Source organism: Seriola dumerili, unplaced genomic scaffold (genome assembly GCF_002260705.1).
Source record: "Seriola dumerili isolate Sdu_G_001 unplaced genomic scaffold, Sdu_1.0 BDQW01000337.1, whole genome shotgun sequence".
NCBI classification, from domain to species: domain Eukaryota; kingdom Metazoa; phylum Chordata; class Actinopteri; order Carangiformes; family Carangidae; genus Seriola; species Seriola dumerili.
In genome coordinates this window covers 911,154-927,089 of record NW_019174592.1, presented here as the reverse complement: position 1 = coordinate 927,089, position 15,936 = coordinate 911,154, and the positions used below count along the sequence as shown (strand labels likewise).

The window sequence follows — 15,936 nt, the reverse complement described above, 5'->3', positions numbered from 1 at the left end:
TTAGAATTCATACCTGGGATTCAAGCATGCACAGTGTAGTATAATATATATATATATATATATATAGACATTTTTTTTGCTTTCTTGATGTAGTTGTTGAAACACCTCATTAAAGTAATTAGGTTATTTTAAAGGAACATTTATGAAGCTTTTATGATTAAAAAACGCCCAGATAATGGTTTAATGGTCCATCACTCAGTACATCAGCCAGGACCTGTGTAATCTGTGTAACTGTGTGATATATAAAGGTCACTTTCCTGAGCTGATTTGAGATAATGTTGCATTATGGGAATAAGTGGCCTCATGAGCCATCCTGCGTTGTGAGGACTTAATGGTCCACTAAAGGCTGAAAGCCGGAGAGCTGTCTCGTTAATAGGTGATTATTACTTGAAAGGACTAAATTACAATACACACAGCAACAAGGTGTACTCACCCTGGACATGAGTTCACTATCAATCTGGAGGGAATGGATACCATATCAGTATAACTGGTATATTGACAGCATTCTTCCCTGGAAATTGAGTTTGTGGAGGTCGTTTTTTATTTGAGGACAAAACAATTGTGTGTTTATTACATCACATATTTTTTTTTTTTTTTTTGAAAAAAGAGAATTCAAGTGTAACTACATTCTTTTATAGAGTGTTGCATTATGGGTTGTTTGACTGCCTATAGTGAGTCTTTCAGAGTCAGTCAGCACTTAAAAGTGTTTCATCAGCCCAGTGTAACCTGCAGCAGTTTCTGAAGGCTGCTGTAATGTGTTTCACTGCCACAGAGAAAATAAACTCATGACGAGCGAAAACAAGTTCATAACGTCTCCTGCAAAAATGAACCAGGGAGAAAATCCGTCAAAACAGCTGAGAATTACAGCTGTCACAGAGGATGAGCTCAAAAATAGAGTCTGAAAAACGTAAACTGTCAGAGACGATGAGTCAAAGAGAGGAATGAGAGCGAGAGAGGAATCAACTCGCTGGAAACTCAGTCAGCCACCCCCTGAGAAAGTGACCTGCCTGCAGACGTCTGACTGAACAGAAATCTTACATTGTGAGATGGTTATAGGCTAGGTGAGAAAATCACAGTTCAAATCCATTCACTACAAGCTTGTTTTAGCATTATTATTCTGCATGGTGCGATGGCTCTTGAAATTATGAAGGATTACTTCAGGACTTAGACTCACTTCATCACTGTTTCTTTTACTTGTCTTCTTACTGAAGTCTGAGTGTACTGTGGAAAAACAACAACCTACCCCTAAACACACAGTCTGTGGTGTGTATATATATATATATATATATATATTTATATATAGGGAGAGGCCACACTGGAGCAATGGGGGGGGGCATGCAGCCCGACCCCCCAACAATGCATTCAGGAGCCTCTCCTTCCCTCCAAGGAAAGGGCTTTTAATTTGAAAAAATAATAGATATTATAACCATAATTGCATTATTAGTTTGTCCTGATGACAAAGAACACAGGTTCCAAAAAACAAAACAAAAAAAGTCCACACACTTTATAACAGTAGCATCTATTACATAAGCTGAACTTTGTTTGATTGGTTAAATATCTGTATAGATGTGAGCAGCCAAAGAAAAACTGCTTACCAAACCGATTCCAAGGCCCAGGTCCTCGCGGCGTATTAGTGATTCTGTCAGTGCTACATTAGTCAACATTATGGTGCGTGGAGACCAACCTCAGTATTTAAATTAATCACTGAGACAAAGTGTGTCTCTGTTGTTGGAACAGATATTTTTTCCATGCAAGCTAAGCACGTTTTCTTGGCTTAAATGTGCTTTAGCCCTGGTTCACAATAGTAATCAACATTCTTGTAAAGTGGAACCGCAGCAACATGAGAAGTGACACGGTGAAAAATGTGACCCCCCCTGATCTATCAAGAGAAAGCGATTTAATCACAAATCAGCTGAGAGCTGTAAGGGAAAAAGGCCTTCTCTGTGTTGCCAGGTTTAATCACTTCTCACTCAACGGTGGCTGTGCTTTGAATATCAGGAGAGTTCAGTCTGACTTCTACGCCCCACGGGCCTTCGCTGAATTATCCAGTCAGGCTCTACTGGCAAGGATCAGGAGAGAGGAAGCAGACAGGAAAAGAGAGTGATATGAGGCTAATTTGGGAGTGAAATGGAGACGACAGCAAAATCACAACAAGCTTTGATGTACATCAGTGTGCAGGTGGAATTCAAGTTCAACGAGTATTCATTTTGAGTCTATGATACACAGAAAGTGCTTGGAAAGGATACTGGGAAGACTCATTTCTAAAAGTGATTCAGTGAGCAGCGATAGATGATCGTAAATGCGGTCTCTGCTTTTATTTTGGTACTTAATGTTTAAGTATTACGGCAGGTCATTGTATCAGCATTTTATCAAGGTCTGACTTTTTGAGTTAACTGAAAGGGAGGATGTTTGCTGTCATGAAAACTGTGGAAGGTGTAAATGCTCTATTTTAGCCACACAAACAAAACAAACACGTCCTTAACATACCTGCTTACATAAAAGCTTAGAAATACAAGTTCAAAGCAGAAATGCACAGCAGTATTTCTCCAGCACGGTGAAGCCCGAGGAGGAGGAGGGAAGAGTGGTGTGAAGGGCAAATGAAGGAATGGAGAAACGCAGCTCCGTGGACAAATGGCAGAGATGACAGACACTTAATAAGACGCTGAATTTGAGAAATGGCGCGACTGAACGACAGGAATAAATGAGAGAGCGAATGAGAGGAATAAATGAGAGAAGGGATAGAGCTGTTCTCTCGCTCGTGTTTGCCAGGGCCAATCACAGAGCGTTTTCAGCCTGTGCAGGTTTTTTCTGGGATGGGAGGCAGCGACGACGACACTGAGAACAGAGAGTGCAGACACACCTTTACAATTTTATTTAAAAAACCGAGGCAGGTGTAGGAACAGCAAGAAGCCAAATCAGAACTAGCTGTTGTCACTGTTTCCATCCTGATCTCTCTCTCTCTCTCTCTCTCATTCTTTATTTATCTCTCTCTCTCTGCCACACTCATACACACTCACACACACTCACACACACACACTTACACTCAGCTGTTGGAAAAACAGGTGTAGACAGCAAGAAATCAAGTCTGCAGGGCGTTTTTGTGATGTGCATTGTTCCTCCCATAATCTCTCACCTTTCATTCTCACTGGCTCTGGCACACCCACTCACTCACCCACACACACACACACACACACACACACACACACACACACACACACTTTTGGCAGAGGCTGCCCTACCTTCACACTCCCAGGTCCCTGGCCCAATTTGAACAGTATCAGTGAGCGATGGTGGCCCACTGGTGCCAAAAGACCTGGGTGAAAAAAAAGTCAAGTCAATTTTTCACAACTCGCCCCGACGCAAACTTCTCTCCAATGAGAGCTTTGGAAAAACATTTTGCCTCCAAGCATTTTTAGTTTGTGTTCGGGGGAAACAAACATGCATCTGACTGTTCACACGATGTGTTGGAAAAGCATCCTGCCTATGATTTTATGAAATGACACATATAACCTGAGGCTACTACAGAATCACCCAGTTGAATAGTGAAAATGTCAGTAACCATGCATCTGTGTCTAAGGCCTTCTTTAGTGTTGGTTCCAGCTTCGCCCGGTAACAGCTGCCTGGTCTCTCTCTCTCTCTCTCTCTGTCTCTCTCTCTCTCTCTCTCTAAGGTTCAGTGTGTTTTGTGTTATTCTCCTACAAGCCAATCAGTGAAGCACATAATCAAAGGACATTAACACATTATGGGCCTGGACCTGTTTGAAGGTCTTTCTCTCTCTGTAGATCACCTCCAAATCAAACTAATTTCACATGTAATTTTACATCAAAAAGCACCAAATTAAAGGTGCACTCCACTTATTTTACACATGACGATCTTGTTTACTTGTCATGAGGATTGTTTCCGCCCCTGATTAGCATTTATAAGCACTACATAAACATTTCACGAATGTTTAATAAGACACTTGTAAGCAGCGGTTATTAATGTTATAACATCTGTAATGTCTCCTGTGGTCACCAATAATTGGAGGCTGTCGTATGAACAGATAACGACACAACAATCTTAAAAATGTCCTCATATCTTCTTCTAGCAACGTTCTAGTGTGTTACCAAGCATCTATTTAATGTTTATATAGCACACATAAAGGCTAGATGGGGGTTAAAGTAAAGGGTTACCAAATGCTGAGTTGCGAACTCTGGATTTGTAACACGAGATGTTTGTACTGTGGGGATTGTAGGGATCCAGTGCTTTCGGAGCAGTGAGAATATCTCTTTTAATTTTGTTTCTTGTGACACCAGGAAACCTCAAACAGAGTTCTCATCTGAGGGTGATTGGAACAGCGTGGGTTTTAAAGATCAAACCTTTTCAGACCTGTTTAAGATTTTTTTGAATCGTGCTCTTTGGTTTGAATGACATATTTTTAGTGTTGATATATTTTTGCACAGCTTTGTTCCTTCAATCGTGTTCTCTGTAATTTTGTATACATATGGTTCAATGATACACTTTCAGTGTTGCTTTGGAGAAAGCTCTTCATAATTCCCACTGTACAGTAGTTTGTCATAATCCTGGCTGATCCTGTTGTTGGAGCCAAACACATAGGTTGGACAAAGACTGTTTACACACCAGAGTCTGTTTGAACCTGATGAAGCCAATTTGGGTTTATAAAATTTTCTACCTTTTCTAATGTAATAAATCCTAAATCTTAAAGAGGGCGTTGAACAGTTTGGTGAGTCCTTGACAAGCAGAAATCATCTCATCTGTCACATCTGTCATGTTGTTACTTCTGCCTGCCGTGATTGCAGTGTCTTTACTAGTTCTCTGAGGAATAAGAACAAAATAATTCCTTACGACTCCTCTCCAGGGACGTCCCAAAGACACAAGAACACTTTTTTTTCCCCCTGCGGCTATTTCCTGACACACTGAACACGCTTGGCGTCGCTGTGCTCACTCCCTCCCCTCTTTCCTCTCCTCCGTCCCCTATTTTCTCCTCCTGTTTTCCACCCCCCACCCCCACCCTCCCCGAAGGTAAACACTGCCAGCAGCAGTAGTAGAAGTGTCACCCGAGGCTGTCGTCTTTCACAGTCTGCAGCAACCGCTCCACGGCGAGCTCATCCATCCTGCACTCTCACTGCGCCATCAGCCTAATGCACTCATTACCGCAGACTCCACTAGAAAGGATAGGTTCCTGCCTCATAGTTGCTGTGGCTGCTTGAGCAGGGTGATGTAACTGATAGCAATTTACATATAAAATACACCGGAGATATGGGGGCCATGCTGAAGCAGCATCAACCTTTTGATCTTGTTTCCCCCTCTCAAATCCCCTAAAAGAGCATAAACAAGATTAGCATATATTTTGTGTTGTGGTCAGCTGGGGCATGATGTGTCTACGGTTCTATAATGACCTCATGTAAGTATTGTAACCGATTTTCTGCTAAACCCATTTTTCTGTGGCATTTACTAAAATCAAAACACAGCTCAGCATCCATCTGTGTCTCGTCTCTTCACTTCTTGTTTGATTTCAGCCCTGATTGCACTGGACAAAGCCGTACTTCTTGATGCTGGCCTCGGCCCAGGTTTTGTTGAGTCATGAGCAGATTAAGGCAGGCTGAGTGGAGCCATACCCATTGTGCGGTTGGAGCCGAGCCTGTAACACTCAGTGGTGATGATGGTGAACAGCTGGGCCCGGCATGCCGGAGCCGCCGGCATGCGATGAGACGATCGATAGCTCAATGGCAGGATTTCAGGCCGTATTTTGGCCAGTGTGGCACTACATAGTGGGGAGTGGGGATAATTATTTCATCACAGAGATCTGGAAATTTTAAATTTCCACTGGGCTTTGTGGAGGGCAGTAGGTGATGCCTTGTGGTAAGATTGGCCAGGATGTTAGATAGTGTATTTAGGTTTGAGGTCCTTTTATTTTGAATTTTGAATGAATGGACATTTAATCATGTGTACTGGATGTTCCCTTTGACACCACGAGAGTGACTATTTCTGTTCAGCTTAAGAAAAGATTCAGCCGTCCTCACTGCTCTTTCAGTCAAAGGTTATGTCTTCTAGTGGATAAGAAATGTGATTCCAAGAGTAATAGATTGTAACAGTAACAGCAGTAACAGTAATCCTAATACTCTACACTTGTAGAGTGTCTTACCAGGACATTTTAAAGGTCCCATATTGTATTAAGTGAGATTTCCATGTGTTGTTTGATTATAAAGCAGGTTTAGTATATTTACACTGTGAAAGCATCAAAGCGTTCACTCCACAGAGAAATGCACACAGCCTGTATTCAGAAACTGAGCATCAAAACGAACCGTCAGGACTTCCTGAACTTTGTGATGTCAGTACAAAACAGTCACTGCCCTCAGCTATGCCCCAAGCTGAGCTGACCAAACTGTTTAACATAAATGATTAGATACAGGTTATTGACAGCTGTGCGATCGACCATATTGACATTTAAAAGTGAGTGATCACAGTTAGACATGAAAGAAATTAGTTGAAAAAATCCATTCACTTTCCTCCAGTTCTCTGGGGCATCTACAGTGTAATCATTCATTCATTCATTAACCATATCACTTATCTTTTTAGGGTCATGGGGGGGCTGTAGCTGATGCCAGCTGACATTGGGCAAGGGTGGGTTACACCCCAGAGAGGTTACCAGTCTATCACGTGTCTATCTATGTGAGGCAACAGTTAAATGTGTTTTAATACAGCCAAAGTCACCATTAATACAATTAATACACAATATATTTCTGTTTCTGTTGTAGGGCAACAAAACAATTATGAAATGGTGATTTATTTATAGTTCATAAATACTAAATGTGAACCAGCTGCGCTGATCCGACACAGTCTGGCAAACTCAATGTAAATATTGGTCGGCGACACCCAAACACCTGTGTGTTCAGCTTATTGACACTTCTTGAAATGTACACACTGCCACACCGCCGCCCACACTCATGTGTATGATCTTTACTGGATTATATACAGTCATTCAGCTGAAACACTGTGTAATGGGCAAAACAAATACAGTTAACTTGACATACTGTAATTGCTGAAGCAAACCAGGTTACATGAGTTTGTTGTGTGAAGAAAAAACTTTCTATACAGTGTAACTACATTTGTTTTTATTCCATTAAAGTTGTATTTCCTCTGCTGAGACTGAGTGTGGCTCTCAGGCAAATTTACACTTACTCTGTATATTCTGTTGTGTGGTTGCTGTTAGATTTGTTCTGCTTTCCTGACCTTAGATCTAATAAACCTTATCCATGGTCAAAGAGAGTGTCAGCGAGGCGGTGGTCTTTGTTTCATCATGTTGCTCAGCTGAGCAGGGAACGTCCTCAGGGGCATTAATGGGGGTCATAAACTCTGATACGGATATTTGAACACATTGAACTCTAACTGGCCTTGCTCAGACAAGGACACATGCTCTCCCCTGAGGCTATTTCCATGAACAGAATTAGAAAATAGTAACTATTGATTTGGGCCTGTGTTTAATGTGATCGCCTCTGCCGTTTGTTAATGTTTAGCAGCATTTTATCTCCCTCTTGGTTTCTTTCTCTGCTCATCCTTGTTTGGAAGTCAAAACATATGAATTACCATGTTCCCTGTTTATTATTGTATGTGACAAAGAAGAGTTGTGTGAGTGTGAGTGTGCTTGTGTTTTTTGTTTTTTTTGGGCTGGGTGTTTGGGGGGGGGGGCTAAGGGAGTTATCAGTTTTAGACTGGAGCTATTATTGTAAATAATCTAAATGTTATCCAGCATTAGTATGCAAAAAAAAGAAAAAGAAACCATGAGGAAAAAATAATTAATCCAGGCTTAGACTTACTGTAAATGGCCTAAATCCAGTCACTGTGCACAGTGGACTTTTCAGCGGTGACAGACAACAATAATGTGGCCTTACTGTATTATAAATTACATAGAGATATGTTACAGAGGGTTGTAAAGACTCTAGGCTTTAAGAAAAAGGCAGTAAAGTCGTAGTAATGACACAAAAGATTAACGTAAATCATAATTAAATCCCAACACTTTATATTGCATCGTGTAATTTCCCCACAATGAACACTTTATGGATGCGGTTTATAACTTACGAAGGAAATAGGGAAAGTCAATCATCTCGGAAGAAATACATGTTGTCAGTTTTATGTCACTGCTGTGAAACTTGATCTTCTTGGCTGCCGTATGGGTTGAAAGCATCGAGCGAATTGTTTCGAGCAGATGGAAAGCTGTAGCCAAACTGATTAAATTGAGGTGTTTGTGTTTACTGTAATGTTTTAAACTTGTGCTGCGTTTGATGCCAGTTCGTTATTGATAGTTTGACACTTGCGCAGCAGAGCATTTGGCTCCGTTCCATTTCCCAGGCTGAAGTAATTGACACGTCGCCCACTGGGGTTTGTGATTAACTTTATTGACATATACGGGGGTGGGGGTGGGGGTGGGTATATGGTATTGCACACAGTTGGCAGGACTAACAGGCCTTTCAAGCCTCTAAGACAAAATAGTATTGATGCTTTCAGGACCCCGGAACGCCGCTGTCCAGTGAAATGCCTGGAGAGAGGAGATTAAGAAGCATGGGTACGGTGATTTGGCCTAAAAGCTGCTGCCAGTGGTGTTACTCTGCATTAGACTCTCGCTCTAATTCGCCTCGCTTTACGATGCTGCCCGTTGTTACTCACATTACTCACATCTAGAAGAAAAGTAAGTTTGGAAACAAGTGAAATCATTGACTATCCTCTCTCGCTTTAAAGGGACACCCCACCTATTCTCCACCTCATGGTCAGTTTACTACTCAGCCTCTGAGAAACGACTCTGATGATGTCACCAGGGTTATGTCGGCTTGAGCTTAAACACCACAAATTGAGCAGAAAAAGTCTGCTTTACCAACTGGCGTGATGTTTGAATGGTGTGCAGGTGTGTGCATATACAAGACAGGGAGGATCCAACGAAGAGGCGCTAATAAGATGAATTATGGTGTGTTTATGAAACGAAAGTTAAAGCGTCTTTAACTTCTGCAGTGTAACTTCTTTCCAGGTGAAACAGAATACACAGTTTAGAGAGGGATTTAAATTAAATCCTTCGAAAGCAATTGGATTTCTCAAAAGTGCACAGCAGAATATGCAGCCGCCGAGAGTCCCACATACACAAACTGTATTCACAGACTATAAATTGGACTTTATAGTAAGGATATCTCAACATCTACTGCACTGATTATGACCATGTTTTATGTCTCTTTACCGCAACTTTATGGACGTGCAATACATAAACAACGGAGCACTCCTATAAACCATTTTAATATTTACTGTAATATAAGACTAAAAGAAACAGTATATGTCCATTCTGCTGTTCTGCAGCATTGTGCCTTTTATTAGATTTGTCACATTTGATCACAGTCCAACGCAGCCCGCGTAATCAACATAAACATGTGATTGACAGCTCATGCCTTTACTGCAAAAATAAAAAGTTTGCTAGCTTGTTGTACAACTGTCAAGCTGTCAAACTGTAAGGAAACAGACAAATGAGGAGTCCAAACAAATCGAAAAGAAGTTTCTCTATAGAGGAGGTACAGGAAAACTAATAATGAACGGCTATAATACAATCAAGAATGAACATGTGCATTTCTAATACCTTATTGGTTTTAAAATCAGATTGTGTACAGGTGTGACCGTGTCCCGTCCACAAAGGGAGAGGGGAGCAGCGTCCCTGAGCCCACGTACTGGTGCCACAACATGAGACTATGATTGGCAGGTTCAGTCCTCCAACATATACACTCTGACACCGCTCTCTCTCTCTCTCTCTGTCTCTCTCTCTCTCTCTCCGTCTCTCTCTCTCTCTCTCTCTCTCTCTCACACACACACACAAACATTCACACAGAGGGTGGGTGTTCACTTTGTTACAAGACAGTGGGATGTCATTAACTCCGTGAGAGGAGCCTTTAATGTAATTAACAGAGAGGAGACGATGGATGGGAGGTGGTAGGGAGGTGGCAACCGCGAGGTCGAGTAAATCATCTCACACCCGCTCCACAGTCACACACACAAACACACCCCCACCTCCGTCTCTAAACCCCCGTTGAGAAAGTGTGTCTTTAATTAAAAATCCCCCATCCGACACACACTCACGCTCACACACACACACACGCGCACACACACGCTGAACAACACCACTCTAAGTTTCTCGCGCTCCAGTCAGAACATGCAAGCTTGATTAGTATTAATCCTTATCTCCAAAATGGACAGCTTCTCAATTGTGTTTTTTCCTCGGCTGGCTAATTTCATGAAGAGCATAATTACAGCATTTTCAATTTCAGCCCTCTGCAGAGTTATGAGGCTGACAGTCTATCTCTGCACTGCAGCTGAGAGGGCTGGAGTGTGTGCGCGAGTGAGTGTGTATCCGTGTATCCCAGAGTGCCTGTGGATGTGTGATTCTGTTTTTGCGACTTAAATGAGAAGGAGAATTAGCAGGTTACGTGGGTGACTAATACAAGAGATAATTTGATGCCAAATCCAAATTGGAAAAGCAGCTGAAATCATGACAACTGTGTAAACTGCAAACTAGACAGCAACTCTTGTTCAAATAGGGTTGATTTACTAATAATGACGGGTGAAAATATTAAGTTAATGTGAGTGCAAACATTTTGGTGCCAGCAAACCGCTGCCTGGTCCAGAATGTGTTCAATAACAGTCTGATATCCAGTAATCTGATTTACTTGCTGTCTATCCGGTGTGTGTTCCAACAGTAGGAGGATGAAAGGCATGTCAGCTCTGATTAGAGCTGCCGAACTGGCACAGTTTGAGTAAATGTGTGTGTGTGTGTACTGATGCCTGTGCTTTGGTCACTCTCCAGTAGGGGAGATCGGAGCTGCCCTAAGGCAGTGGCCATGTTCCCATCCTTCTCAGCTCCTCCTTTCACCCCCCCTTCATGTCTTTCTCCTCCTCGTCTTCCTCTCAGCGGTGTGACTGTTTTCCCACCTGATATCTCCACGTTCACTTCTCACTCAAACGCTCAGTAAACAGCTGCAGCGCATATCTATGCACCTATGTGCGTGAGCGCCTTTTCAGCAGGAGCAAGCCTGTGTGTATATCCGGATGCAGGCGGCTCATCAGCGATGCTCTGTCAGCTTTGATAATAACTTAGGGCCCTGAGGCGCTGTGGCCCCCAATACTTTGTCACACTCCTCCAACTCTGCAAACACAGCCTACTGTTGCCAGTAACGCAGCTCTGCCTTCACTGATAATGAGCTCTGCGTCCTCAAAGATAGTCTGGTGTGGACAGGTGCCAGCTTCCCTCGAGGGGTTGAGCGCTGCAGGACTTCTGACACCAGCAGGACAGCAGCTTAGATCCCGAGCACACATTCCCACTGACTAATAGACAGTCATTAATTTAGACTTGATTAAATGAAAACGTAATGGTGCCCGAAGGGGAAGTTAGTAATCACAGGCGGTGGAGAATAAGGTTGGGGGAAAGAATGAGACAAATAGCGGGAGTCTAAAAAGTCAAGGAAGTTAGTATCAAAGTTTAACTATATGCGTGTGTGGGTGTTAGTGTGTTGCAGTTACAATAAAAATCAGTTTTACGACTGAAGATCATAAAAACAATTCATTATCCTAAATAGCCAAACAGTGATGATAACCCAGCAAATAAACTAATAAAGGAATAACACTGCAGCGTCCAATATCCATTCATTTGCATCCATTAGTTTTAAACAGCTCCCCCCCCCTCTTCTTCTTCAAGAAGACAAAGTTCCTTCTGACCATAAATCTACCTCTTAAAAGCCTAATGTGACGCGGAGACACATATTTAGCTAACAGTTTAGCGCAGTAATGAGCGTTGGTAAGCTCTCTGCCTCTGCCAAGTACCAGCCGCCCAACATCTGTTCCTCCGCTGCCTCCGGGACCAGCTCTCCCACCCTCGTCCCTCCCTCCTCCACCAGCCACATCTTTGCCTCTCTGCGGGTGGCAAAACACTTATCAGGTCTGGAGCGAAGCAGTAAGCGGATGTAAAAAAAAAAAAAAAAAAAGAGGAGGAGGAAGAGGAGGAGGAGGGTGTCAGGCCTGTATCCTCTCCTGAATGTTCATTTGAGTACTTAAAAAAAAAGGGAGGCCTTCCTCCTGCCATCACCTTGACCCTGCCCCCACCCACCCACCCAACAGGTACAATTAAACCATCAGCAGCATGTGGGGCCCACCCGGGCTCGATCGTGGGCGTGCGCCATCAGCATATCAGCATATTCAGCCTGATGGGAAGCTTCTGCACTTGCCTGTGTATATTGGATTTATTTCTCGCTCCAGCGGTGATGGATTTTCCATTTGCTTGTTTTGTACGGTGGTGCACTATTGAGAGAAGCCGCACATCCAGACTGTTGCATCTTCTGTCACTCCCTGTCGCACACCGTTTGCTCAGTGCCATTTTATGATTTTGCTCTCCCCGGCGAGCCATGCTTCTCCATATTGTGGGGGCCCATTTAACTCTGATAAGTCATTGTTCAGGCAATACAGAGCGGGAAGTCTTTACGGCGTGCAGACAGCGTTGACACCCCCACCTCCCTCCCTATTTCTCTCATTTTCTGCTCTTCCTTTTTCCCTCCTTCTACTTTTTCTTCATCATTTTGCCTACAGCTCCTCTGTAGGCAAAATGTCATTTCAGAGCCCCTGCCCCCCCCTCCCCCAACAGGAAGGGAGGGTGAGGAGGGGGGGAGGGTGAGGTGAGCTGAGGTGGAGGGGATTATGACAGAAACAGGATAAAAGGGGAGAGAAAGGGGAAAGCAGTGGAAAATAAAGTTGCTCTTATCAGAACTTGCCAGGAGCAATGCACACACAAAGCTGCTTGGGAATCCAATTTAGTCTTTGCTGTTAGTTTAAGTGATATCAGTGCAATTAGCCGTCACAGGTCAGAGTGTGAGCCCGACGCGTTAAGTGATTTCCTCAAATCCCACTAGTGGAAGCGTGAGGGGAAGGACAGCTCTCCAAGAAAAAAAAAAAAAAAACTTCTCACACCAACCAATGGACCACTTCCTCATACGGCCTGCTAATAAATGTCAGCCGCCTCTGGGCTCTTTTGTTTTGGCTCTTGTCAGCTGCTCACTCTAGATTTAAATGGATTTTCCTCCTATGTATCTCTTCACGAGGGTGACTTTGAGCTGCCGCATTTTGAGCCTCATGTAACTCAATTGTGCTGTGTGTTGTTTTGGGGTGAGCTAGAGAGAATGTCGACATGTTAGTGGGTGATGGGGTTGGGTGGGTGGGTGGGTGGGGAACAGCAGGAATGTCCTTGGTGTTTTTTCAAAAGAGCAATAACACAGTAAGCTTGATGTGTTTAGGAAAGTCAAGTGTTCTGTCTATATCTTTTTTTATGTAAGCAGTGGTTCCCAACCTTTTCCAACTCATGGCCCACTTGAAAATCTCAAAAATGTTGGCGGCCCTCACCCTCACCCGTAACAATACAACATGTTCTCACAGCGCTTTTTATTTGAATGACACTGACATTCAGGATTGAGAGATCACTTGTCGATTCACTCTCTTTCCTTTTAATTCGTCCTGTTGCTAACCGGCGTTCCATTTTGATACTCCAGTTTTTGCCATGCATGTAATCTTTCAGTGAACAATCACACCGAGATAGCAGACAGGTAAACGACGTGGTCCAAACACAAAACCTGCATGACAAAACCTCATGTTATGTCAAACGTCATTTCGTTTCAAAACATTTAAATACATTATTTATGTTTTTATTTTTTTATATAGAATCATATTTCCACCAGAATTGTACTGTTTTGCCAACAATTTGTCGGCCCACTGGGGCCCGCCGGTGACCCCCGGCCCACTGGTTTGGAACCACTGCTCTGAAGTGGTAATTACCCAAGGTGACTGAACAGAGGGGAAACTCTGTGAAAGCCTATTCATGGCAGTTCAGCTCTCGTCCAGGATACATCAACTTCTGAATGTTTCCCTCATCTAAGTGGTTGCAGATCTTTACAAATTAAAATTGCTTGTTTTTCATTCCCAGATGTCCCGAGGAACAGTAAATTAAAGTTAAAGAAAGTTTGAAGTTTTGAAGTTCACACCTGTGTTCACGTCTTGTGATGCAGAAACAAGCTCGAACATTACGGCTGATGTCTCCCTCAGTGCAAAGGCTCGGTGATCGTCACCGTCCGACCTCTTTTAAACCGATACGAAGTGTCAGGGTCACGCAGCGGAATAAATGAGATACTGTCAAAGACACAGAGCACACACAGAGTAGATTATAAGGAGGGGGATATGTGGCGTTACAATGAGTTAGACATACTGAGGAAAATCCAAGAAAGAAAGAGAGAATGATTTCAAATTCCAAATCTCCGACATCCCAATGTAAAACCACCCAGTTTCCTTGTAATCTGCTCTGCGTGCTCCTTTCCTATGACAGTTGTTCTAATGGAGATATGAAGTGGGAGCGGTTTTCTCCATTCTGTCTTCCCATTTCAAATGTTTCTCTTAATGATATCCTCAGAGAAACGCGTATTAAAATAAATAAATTAATGTTATGGCCACCAGAGTTAATTATTTCAACTTTGTTTCTGTATGAGAACTGTCAGACTGTGACAGACTGAGTGTGAACACTGAGGAAGGCATCAGCTAAACCATGAACTTGTTGAAGAACAGTCAAATCAAATGTCAATGTAAAAAGTTTTTTTTTTAGTGCAAACCAGTTTTCTGCTTTTAACACATCAGGTAAACGGAGTTCACTGTGGTAATTCTTTCTTCTCTTATAAAACTTAAATGTAGCATGCACTTAACCCTAATTTACACACACACACACACGCACACGCACACACACGCATCATTCATTCTCTACCTGGAATTCACCTGATTGACTGTGATTAACCCCCCCCCCCCCCCCCCCCCCCCCCCCCTTCTTCCTGGTTTCTAGGGGAGATCTGTGCGTTCAACATCCACGGGCTGGAGGCTCCGTTCAAAGCAGTGGTGCTGAACGGTACGTCTGGCGAGGGCCAGCTGAGGGCCCGCGGCCTGGTGGACTGCGAGTTGCAGAAGGAATACACCTTCATCATCCAGGCTCACGACTGCGGCTCGGGCCCCGGGGGCACGGAGGGCAAAAAGTCCCACAAGTGAGTAAAACAGACAGCGGGGTTCAAAAGAAAGAGAGCTTTTGAAGTCTGCCAGAATAGACAAGCACATGAACGATACACGTATGTGTGCGTACTTGACATGAGAGTGGGATGCAGCGATAGGTTTGACTTTATGCTTCAGAATGAGTGTGAATTTCATATGAATTTAGCAGAACTGTCTTTGCTTATAAAAAAGTCAGTGAGAAGGAACGACGACCGCCAAGACGCAACTAAATAAACAAGATTTTTCATAATTCATATAGAAATGCTTGGAATAAATTATGTAAAACTAACTAAGTGCTTATTGTATAATTCATCATTCATTCAGACAATGGCCAAAGTCCAAATAAAATCAGCTGTGCTACAGTGCAGCGACGGTTTAGAGAGATTGTCTGCAGCCTGAGAGGCAAAACACTGGGTAATAACATGCTGTTTGCTCTGTTTAAATCTCTGAGCACACGGAGAAAATTGAAGGAGAGTGCCTCAACTCGCAAGGCCCCATGCAGAGATATCACCACCACAGGTTACATAACACTGTCGAGACATGCATACAACATTGTGCATAGCATTGGGGCTCTCTGGATGTTTACAAGAAAAGAAAAAGAAAGTTTTCTCAAAACTAATGATGACGGATTAATAATTTAATATTTAAAAAATTACCAAATGTTGCCCCGAAAATGTCTGTCAGTCACACACCGTCAGAATCATCCTGACTCTCCCTCTCCGTACAGCGCCTGTCCACTACAGCTTGATCCCAGCTCGCTCTGAGAACCACAACACCAACGTCCACCTCCGCAAACAGAACTGGACTACTTTAAGGAGGTCAACTGATAAAAACAATTTGTCACACTTG

General features: G+C 43.0%; 1 protein-coding gene across 1 annotated transcript in view; it reads left to right on the top strand.

Moving 5' to 3' along the window:
• clstn2 (calsyntenin 2) overlaps positions 1-15,936 on the top strand; it is a 184,231-nt gene that overhangs the window by 51,638 nt on the left and 116,657 nt on the right. The window contains exon 4 of the mRNA XM_022760453.1: positions 14,888-15,083. Coding sequence (XP_022616174.1) covers positions 14,888-15,083 — 196 coding nt within the window. The remainder of the gene's footprint in view (positions 1-14,887; positions 15,084-15,936) is intronic.